The sequence below is a fragment of the Echinops telfairi genome, unplaced genomic scaffold (genome assembly GCF_000313985.2).
Source record: "Echinops telfairi isolate 266 unplaced genomic scaffold, ASM31398v2 ScPeMD7_4;HRSCAF=17, whole genome shotgun sequence".
Lineage (NCBI taxonomy): Eukaryota > Metazoa > Chordata > Mammalia > Afrosoricida > Tenrecidae > Echinops > Echinops telfairi.
Window position 1 is genome coordinate 45,960,231 of NW_022103900.1, and position 10,252 is coordinate 45,970,482.

The 10,252-nt window shown below is 36.6% G+C and overlaps 1 protein-coding gene across 1 annotated transcript in view; it reads left to right on the forward strand.

The window, feature by feature from the left end:
• The window catches only part of LRP1B (LDL receptor related protein 1B), a 1,686,774-nt gene that overhangs the window by 1,393,061 nt on the left and 283,461 nt on the right, over positions 1-10,252 (forward strand). The window contains exons 50-51 of the mRNA XM_045298375.1: positions 537-677; positions 1,769-1,956. Of these exons, the coding sequence (XP_045154310.1) occupies positions 537-677; positions 1,769-1,956 (329 nt within the window). The remainder of the gene's footprint in view (positions 1-536; positions 678-1,768; positions 1,957-10,252) is intronic.

Consider the following 10,252-nt stretch of genomic DNA (forward strand, 5'->3'; position numbering starts at 1 on the left):
CTCTCACCCGTTGTTTGTCAATTAAATTTTTCTTTTAGTTTAAAAACATTTTTTTCTTTTGAACAATTTATTTACAATTGCAAAAGTACTATAGTGGAATAGATAAGATTTATCATTATAACTCAGCTATAAAAATAGATCTAACAATTTTATCCATGTACTGGGATGTTATACCAAACCTAGTTTAATACTATAAAGATTGCATTAATTAATTAATTAATATTATTTTTAGTTTTCTAGTTTCAGGAGATTCTGTTGGACATAGGTAAAAGCTGGACAGAGATATTGTTTTTATAAGGCTTCACTCATATTTCCTTAAGTAGAAATAAAGTTCTTTCAAACTTCATATTAGGAACCTTCAGCATAGTCTCCAACTATGAATAGCTATTGTGAATATTATCCCTGTTATAGAAATCAATGGAAAGAAACCCTATTGGAGTTATGCATGACCAACACGTTTCATGTCTAGTGAGAGGATGAAGTTCAATGGATATTTCTTATATGAATTAACCAACAGTGTGCTTATTTGTCTCTAGGATACCGACAGTGTGGGGCAGAAGAATTTCGCTGTGCCGATGGGCGGTGTCTTTTGAACGCTCAGTGGCAGTGTGATGGAGACTTTGACTGCCCTGACCGTTCTGATGAAGCGCCTTTAAACCCCACGTGCAAAGGTGCAGGTACAGATGCCATGGCCAGATGGTCACTCTCATTTTCAGTCGAGCACGGCAGTCATTGCAGGAACTACTCATAGTTAAGCATGTGAATTTATCCTGACATATTAAACCGGATTCTACTAAAAAACTATGTCTTGAGACTAGGTTTTGAAACTTAACATTGTGCCAGAAATATGCAGATTGCATGCCACAGCCACAATAAATTTCTTCTCTCCCAAAGTCACATAGTCCTCAGTGTTTGCAGGTTGCTTGTTTTTGTCTTTTAAATATATATATATATATATCTTAGGTCCATAGTTTTCTTTTGTGAGCCTATTTGAAAATTCAAACTTAAAAGAAGTCTGGAATTGCTTAGAAATGAAGCAATGAAATGAAGTCTGTATTAAAAGTCACACTTTTAAAAAAGAAAAGAAAACATCATATTCAGAAACATATCCATATTCAACCTTGGTCCGTTTATTAGTTCAATGATGTAATACACAGTGAAACATTTTGTAAGAATTCCTTTGTGTTTTCTCATATACAGCCTATACTTAGTAAGTTTTCTTATAGAAGTCATGTCTAAGACATCAGAGTATGAGTAATCATAAGCCTGGGACTCCTTTTCGATAGCTGTATTTGGAAAAGCTATGATTCCCGCAAATGTCCTTTTTTTAATGACCTGTCTTAAAAATGTCAATATTATATTTCCAGGATGAAAGAATTAAGGAATATTTGCCTACTCCTGCTTCTTAATTTCTAGTGACATATTATTGCTCGGAGACCTATGACTTCATGAAATATCAAAGTATCATTACACTTTTGAACACATTTTCACAATACAGGTTAAGGCAAATATTCCATGAATTTTGCTAGAGACACTTATTTGATGGTTAATTTTATGGTTAATATAAATTTGCCATAAATATTAAACATGAGAGTATAGAATGCTGTATTGATTCTATAAAATATTTTACACGCTCTAAAGCATTCCATATGTACTTACGTTTACTAGAATTTTTGACAGCTGTTGTGTTTGTGAATGCTTTCGATAATGACAGCACAAAACCATGGTATGTTCTTGATGTCCCGTTGGCCTTATTTTTGTTTTCCAGAACAGTCATGCAACAGTTCATTTTTTATGTGCAAAAATGGCAGGTGTGTCCCCCGTGGCCGTCTTTGTGACCATGAGGATGACTGTGGTGATGGCTCCGATGAGTGGAACTGCCACATCGATGAGTGTCTCAGTCGGAAAGTCAGTGGATGTTCTCAAGATTGCCAAGACCTTCCCGTCGGTTACAAGGTGACACTCCTACAGGGGAGCAAGTTAGATGCTGCAGGAAGACTTGGAATCATGAAGACTAGTTCAATTCATCATGAGCATTAACTAATTATAGCTCTATAATTTACAAGTTGAAGGACATCATAATGGTTTAAACTCTTTAAACAGAATCTATCTATCTATCTATCTATCTATCTATCTATCTATCTATCTATCTATCTGTCTATCTCTCATCTATCATCATCTATCTATATATATACATACACAGAAATCCAAACCCATTGCTATCCAGTTTGATCTTGTTTCACAGCGATCCTTTAGACCAAGTTGAACTGGCCCGCAGGTTCTCCCGGGAGGAACATCCGTGGAAACAGATGAGCACTTAACCACACAGCCATCTGGGCTCTTCAGTCCCTATAAGGAAACAATAATTACAAGATGGCATAAAAATTGTGAGAATTCAGTCATAAAGACAAAAAAATTAAATGATTTTAAAACATATTCATTCCATAGTGAAAACAAGGAAACACAAGGGAGGCTCAGTGTTTAGGGGGTGTTGTTAGTTGTTGTTGGCTCAGACTCCTGGTCACAATGTGGGTAACACAGAGGAAGATTGTCCACTGTTGTGCTTATTGAGTCTCATATTTTCTGATGACCTGTTCACAAACCACGATGTCCTTTTCTCGTGATTGCTCTTTCCCACCGGCATTTAAGCAATTCAGAGTTTCACAGTCTTCGTTTCTAAGAAGTATTCTGCTTCTGTTTCTTCTGAAACGAGTCTATTCATTTTTCTTAAAAGTTGAGGGTGTATTCAATATTCTTCACCAATACCACAATTCAAATGCATCATTTCTTCTTCTGCTGTCCAGTTTTCCCATGGATATTAGGCATGAACAGACCATGGGGTTACTGTATATCAATAACTGGAAATCATCTATACAACTATTAATTTCCATTTCCCTCTCATGAGTCTTTTTAAGTGAATGGGAAGTCATTTATCTAAACCAATATTGGAGGATATAATGTTTGCATAAAAGCAGGATGGAAAAAAAACATAAAAAGCATGGATAATTAGGACTGAGTATATATGCAGTTAAAATAAACTACCTGACACCCTATTTGCTTTTTGTTAGTACTGTTCGCCTGAAGAGAGTGATTCACTGACAAAACTGATTGATAGAAATGTTTGCTGGAAACATCCATTTCAGTAAGCTAGCATTTGGATGCTAAGTAAGGACACATTAAAATGTAAAGTTATACACTCAGAAGCCTCAAACCAAGCTCTCTGCAATCGAGTTAATGCTGATTCATAGCTCGTCCTTTGTGGGTTTTGAGACGCACTGTTTACAGGAGTAGAAAGCCCAGTCTTTCTCCTAAGGGCTGCAGGTGGTTTCAAACTGCTGACCATGCAGATGATAGCCCAACGCTTAATCATAATATTTAAAATGTTATGTGAGGCAAATCAAAAAGCAATATATCTTAAAATGTTTTTACATGAAGCACAGCTCTCTATGTAAAGATAAAATAGGGCATGGATTGTATAGCACAGAGGTAATTTTAAGCCAATTAGAACATTACAGTAGTTAGAGCAGCACTGATAGAACTCACTTGAGGTACTGTGTACATAAATCAGTGGTTCCCTACCTTCCTCATGCTGCGACCCTCTCACACAGTTGCTCATGCTGTGGTGACCCCGCAATCATAACATTTTTTTTGTTGCTTCTTCATCACTGGAATTTTGTGACTGTTATGAATTGGGTGACCCCTGTGAAAGGGTCGTTTGACCCCCAAAGGGGTCTTGACCCACAGGTTGAGAACAGCTGACATAGATGGCTATGAAAAGAGGAGACTTGACTGAGTGGAATGTATATAAACCTGTACATCCTGAAGCATAAGCTGTCTAGCTTTTATGTCTTCCGAAGAAGATGATGTGCTAACTATTTCAGCAATTTGGTGTTTGCTTTCATCATGTTGGCTTCTGGCTTATGGCAACCTGTGTGGTACAAAACAAAATAAATTATATTCCTTATGGCTCTCCTGATTCAAATAGTTGAGGAAGCAGTTCACCAGCCCTTGCCACTGTGGAGTCACAGGGTGGTTTCCTGGCAACCTTTGAGTCACGTTAGCTGCCACTTGGAAATGGCTTGTGACCTGGTGGTGCAGTGGTTACTCCGCTTCAGGTGCTCCAGGAGAATTTCAAAGTTTCCAACTTCAGTAAAGAGTGACTGTCTCAGAAACTCGCAGGGCAGCTCTACCCTGACCTATAGGATCAATAGGAGTTGGCATTTATTCAATGGCAATGAGGTTGGTTCCTGTGTCACCCAGGCTCAATGAAATGTTATACAAGGAAGTTTGATGCCCTCTGAGTTATTTCAAAGATTGAAATTAGTAATTGGGAAGTTTCAGATTTTGTTCAATATGTTTCAGTTCTGACTCATAGCTGCTCTGGAGGACAGAGTAGAATTGCCCCACCAAGGCAGTAGGCTCTCAGTCCTCTAGAGCAGAAAGTTTGACCTGCTGACGTTTCAGTTAGTAATTGAGTGTGCTTAACCACTGTGACATCATGACCTCTTCTGTGTACAGTCACGAGGACTTTGCTAATGCTAGAACGCTAGGCTTTTGAATCACTTCTAGCCATCAGAAATATTTCCAGATTGGTTACAAGTCTGTCTTAGGAGAATGCTGGTGAAAGACTTTGTATATCACGAGGATGCTGAATTGCTTTCCCTGTTGCCTTGACATTTTATGATGAGCCAGTTTTGTCTCATAGTGAATCCAAGTAATTAAACAGCTTGCCAGTTGTTAATCTCTGATTTCTGCCTTAATGATTACCTCAACTCGTTGAAAAGGCTGTGATCATACTTTGATGTAACCTAAAAATTACAATAACCACACTTATTCCTACATAAAATAGTAATAGAGGAATGACAGGCAAAAAAGTCTTTAAAAATGTTGCCTTCAATGGGTTATATTTAAAGGTTTAAAAATAGTGTACATTCACTCAGGAGGACTATTTTTAGGGAGAAGCAATTAAGATAAATAAGCTAAGACAGATCTTAATGAGATGAGTAAGCATCAAATAATTGTTTTGGGCAATAAATATTTAGAAACCTAATGGAAGAGAAAAATTGTGTCACAATACAGTCAATAAAGAAAATTTTCTTGAATATATCAAGGAATTTGTCCCAGAATTATTGTTGGTAGCTCATTAAAATTGTAAGTCATGGTCTTATAAGTAATTCTTTTGTTCTATCACATAGGGAAAACTACATTTCAAAATAGCTAAATTTGAGGATTATTCAATCAATCTTAATAGTCTTGGTAGTCTAAACTTAAGTATTATAAATTTCCCAATGTTCAATTGGTGACATAATATCAAAAACAAGGCTTGGTGTTGTTTTTGTGGTTAAGTGCTGACCCATAGGGACCCTGCTGATAATCCTGCCAGGTCCTACGCCATCTCTCAATTGGTGTGATGTCTGAACCCATTGTTGTAGCCACTGTAGTGCTGGGTCTCCTGAGGCCTCTTCTTTTTCTCTGATCCTTTACTTTACCAAGCATGGCGTCCTTTCCAGGTACTGATCCCTCATGATAACAGGTTAAAAAAACGACACAAATCTCACCTCGCATATTACAGGGAACATTCTGGCTGTATTTTGTCCAAGCGGTATTTGTTCACACTCTTGGCGGTCCATGATGCCTTCAATGTTCTTTGACAAACCCACAGTTCAGATGCCTCAGTTCTTCTCTAGCTTTCCTCATTTACTGTCCGGCTTTCACAGGCAGCAGAGGTCACTGAAAATAGCATGGCTTGAATCAGACCCACCTACGTGCTCAAAGTGACACGTTTGTCCATTAACACTTTAAAGCTTCGAGATCTTCACAACAGATTTGCCCAGTGCAATATGTTCAGTTGCTTGATTGCTTCTTCAGTGAGTATGATTGTGACTTGAACGAAAATGAACTCCTTGATCATGTTAGTCTCATCTCCGTTGAACATCTGTCCACTATCTGTCCACTTCTAAGGACTTGTTTTCTCTATATTGATAGATATTTTATATTCGTATCTACAATCTCTGATCTTTATCATCTTTAAGTGCCTGATGTCTTGATTTCATCAAGCAAGTTTGTGTCTTCAGTATGTGCAAATGCTAATAAGCCCTTCTGGTGCCATTTCTTCTTCTTATAGTCTAATTTATTGGGTTACTTGTTTAGCATACATACTGAGTAAGTATGGTGAAAGGATATAATCCTGATGTATATCTTGTCTGATTTTAAAGCAAGAACTACCCTTTAGTTCTGTTCAAATCACTTCCACTTGGTTTACATAAAAGTTGTGAATAAACCCCATTATGCATTCTGGAATTTTATTCTTTGTAATGTCTCCATAGTTTGTAGTGATTTACAGAGTCTAATATATTTCCATAGTTAATAAAATAATGGCAACAACTATCTGATATTCTCTGCTTTCAGCCAAGATCCATCTGACATCAGCAATGATGTCCTTGGTTCTCTTCCATATGCAGATTGAAGGTGAATTGAACCCCCTGCCAATGCACAACTCCCACTGTTGTTTTTAATATTTTCCTGTAAAACTTCACTTGGATGTAATATTGATGATGTTGTTCAATAATTTGTGCCCTCTGTTGGGTCACTTTTCTTTGGAATGGACACAGATATGTATCTCTTCAAGTCAGTTGGCTAGGCAGCAGACTTCCAAATTTCTTCACATAGACAAGATATGAGATTAATATGGAGATTAATGAGTGCTTTCAAGGCCTCATCAGTTTGTTGAAATGGTTCAATTGCTAGTCTGTCAATTCCTGTAGCCTTGATTTTTATTAATGCCTTTAGTTCAGCTTGGACTTATTCCTCTGATAAAATAGGTTATTTATCATATGCTACACCTTGAATAGTTGAACTTTGGCCAATTATAATTGGTATAGAGTCTCTGAATTACTTCTATCATTTTTCATGCTCTCTAAATTGTTAAATATTTCCCCATGAAATCCTTCAATATTGCAACTTGAGGACTGTTTTTTTCTTGGTTTCTTTTGGCTAACACTGTTCTTTCTTTTTTTTTTGGCTCTAATACTGTGGACAGTTTCCTATTTTATATATTACTTTACCCTGTCCTTTTGAGCTGCCACTTGAAATTTCTGTTCAGATCTTTTACTTCACCATTTTTGGTAGTTACACAATCTGTTGTCAACTTGAGACTCTTAAGAGTGAAGGGGTAAAGTTTAGCCTGTCAATTAGTTTGCAGCTTGATGACCTAATTTGGGGGCACTAAGGAGACTAATAGTTCCCTGGAAGCAGGACACACACTCACTCCCTGTGAGACATTTCCTGCTGACAAGAGACATGGAGCTGCCTTAGAGCCCTGGAGCTGTAGGAGCCATGTGGAGACTCCTGCCAGCGCTGAGATGCTTCCACTGCCCTGGACCCACAAGACTTCCCACCCATGGGCCTGCGATCTTCTTGCATTCAGCATCACTGCATGTGTTGTGTGAGTCTCATGAGGAATTCATGGGCAAATACTGGATTTACGGACTAATACTGTCGAACTCATGGACTTGATCTGGAATGGGCTGCTATGTTTTATTGATGTATCATTGCTTCTTGATATAAAGCTCTTTCTTATAGACATCGGAGTGTCTCTGGATTTGTTTCTCTAGTCTACCCAAACTAACACACCATTTATTCCTTCAGTTTTAGTTTCAAATACAAATTTTAAATTTTCTTATTACATCAATTTTAGCATTTTCTTTCTGTCTTCTCTTTTAAATAACCATTGACTTTCTTTACGTGTGTTATTCTTGGTATGATATAAAAATGCATATGATCTTCAGTCATGAGTAGTCAATGAGTCAAATCTTTTCTTGAGATGGTCTCTATATTCAGGTGTAATATAGTCAAGGTCATATTGGGTTCTTGTAGACTTTAAACATTTTTTCTGCTATAACTTGAACTTGCATGGGAGCAATTGATAGTCTGTTCCACAGTCAGCCTTAGCTTGGTTTAGGCTGATTATATGGAGCTTCTCATTCCTCTCTTCCTACAGAGGTGGTCCATTGTATTTCTGTGTATGCCACCTGGTGAATACCTGTATAGTTACCATTTGATATTTACAATGGAGAATTTATTGGTCTTACAAATTTCTATCATGTGATTTCCATCTTTATTTCTATCACCAACAACATGTCTTCCAATGCCTGGTGCTTCTTCATTGTTTCCGACTTTTGCATTCTAATCACCAATAGTAGATTGCATTTTGATCACTTTCAGGCTTGATAGAATTATTTGATTTCTTCATGAATAATTTTAGGGTTTGTGTATAATTCTGAATTATAGTTGAATTACTTGGTCTTTGTAAGCATCACATAGTTATTAGCCTATCTCATCAAGAACTGCCCTTCAAGGGAGGTCTTGAAATGTTCTTTAGTTGAATGCAGCACTGTTTCTCTTGAATATGTCTTTCCCAGCACTGTATACCACATGATTTCTTGACTTTGAATGGTCGATGGTAGCTCACTACTGCCTACAATATTAGTCTTTATGGATCCCATTTAATTTTTGATGACTTCCAGTTTTTTCAGATTCATACATTGTAAATTTCATGTTATGATTATTAATACAAATTGGCAACTCTATCATTTATTTTAATTTGTGCCCCATCAAAACTGAAGTTCCTGAAAGCTTAGTTTCATTTGTATAATTTAAAGTTAGCTCTGCTTGAAGAGGAAGCTCTTCTGGGGCTTAGCTTCCATCACTATATTAGACAGTGTCCCAAATTGCCTATTCTTCTACCCAGTCTGTCTTAGTAGGTTAAGTTCCACTGAAATCTGTTTACCATAGTTGACCCTGCTGGTATCTGATATACCCGTAGCTTAGTGCCTAGCATCACAACAACACAGAAGTCACAATAGGACAACAATGTGGCATTTGAGTGGTGGGCACACAGAGTTTATCATTATATAAGTAGTCTGCACATCAGAAAGGAGGTCTGGTGACTTAGTGCATTATGCATTGCTAACTGCAAGGTCAGCTGTTGGAAACCACTCACCTCCTGGGCAGGAGACAACCAAGGTTTCTCCTCCCATAACCAGTTACAAGGCTGGAAAAACCACAAAGGACAGTTCTACCCTGTCCTATAGGATGCTGTGAGTTGGAATCTACTCAATAGCTATGACTTTGACTTTGACTTTGACTTTTTTTTTTTTGGTTTTCACTTATGAAATACTCAATGTTTTAGGGATTTCAAGTTTGAAAAATGCTTTCAATAGATATAAATATTATTCATTGAGAACATCACAGAAAAGCATAGGTTTAAAATTACTTTGTAAGACTTTATAAATCCTCGGCTATTGGAACTTTTATAATCTCTCAATATTTTCACATTGACTTCACAGAAAGTTCCAAACAACGAGTGAGAATTACAGCCCAAAGATGCAGAACTGTGCCGTCGTTCTAAAGACATGTGCGTAGGATACCTAGCAGCGTTATTCTAAGTAATGTTTTTAATTCAATACCAAAATCAATGAATAAAACTTTCCTTCAGGAAGCAGAGTTAGGAGGAGTTGAGACTAAAACATTAAATCGAGTTTTAACAATCATTCCAATGAATTTTTTTATATATCTGAAATACAACTTTATTCTAACAAAAAGGAAAGGGAATGGCAGTTAACAAACAAAACGTCACTATTTTGTTATATATATACACATAGTTAAATATGGAAATAATCAAAAAGGCATATGCAAAAAAAAGATGCTTATGCTATTTTGGAATACATGTCCGAGCTTTCTTTCTCTTTTCCAGAGAGGGGGGAAAACAATCCTGGAGCCTATTACTCTTCGTCAGATCAGCAGAGTATGACAAAAAATGCTCCGCAATCTCTACAGTAAAATGAAAATTGCTTATGAATCCAAAACTTAGACTTCATAGACTGTGAAACATTTGTACATTTGCTATAAAATAGATATGATGTCTCTGATTATTCATAAGGGAATAATAATTTTGGACTAAAAATGAATGTTGCTGTGATGATTAGGATAATTTACCATGTAAAAACAACTATACTTCTAGAGAGGAAATAAGTTGGAATGCATACATTTGAACTAAAACCATCAATATTTGTCAAATGTCACTTAAAATGCTGCAATAACTTTTTTTCTAAATATATAAAATGTGGGGGAAAATTTAGCTATTTTTCTTGCTATTATCTCTACCCTTTAAAGAGTGGCAGTATTTACATTTTCTATGCAGTTTTTAAAGTCAGAAATCAATATTGGTGTTTATAGGAGAATTCTAGATCAT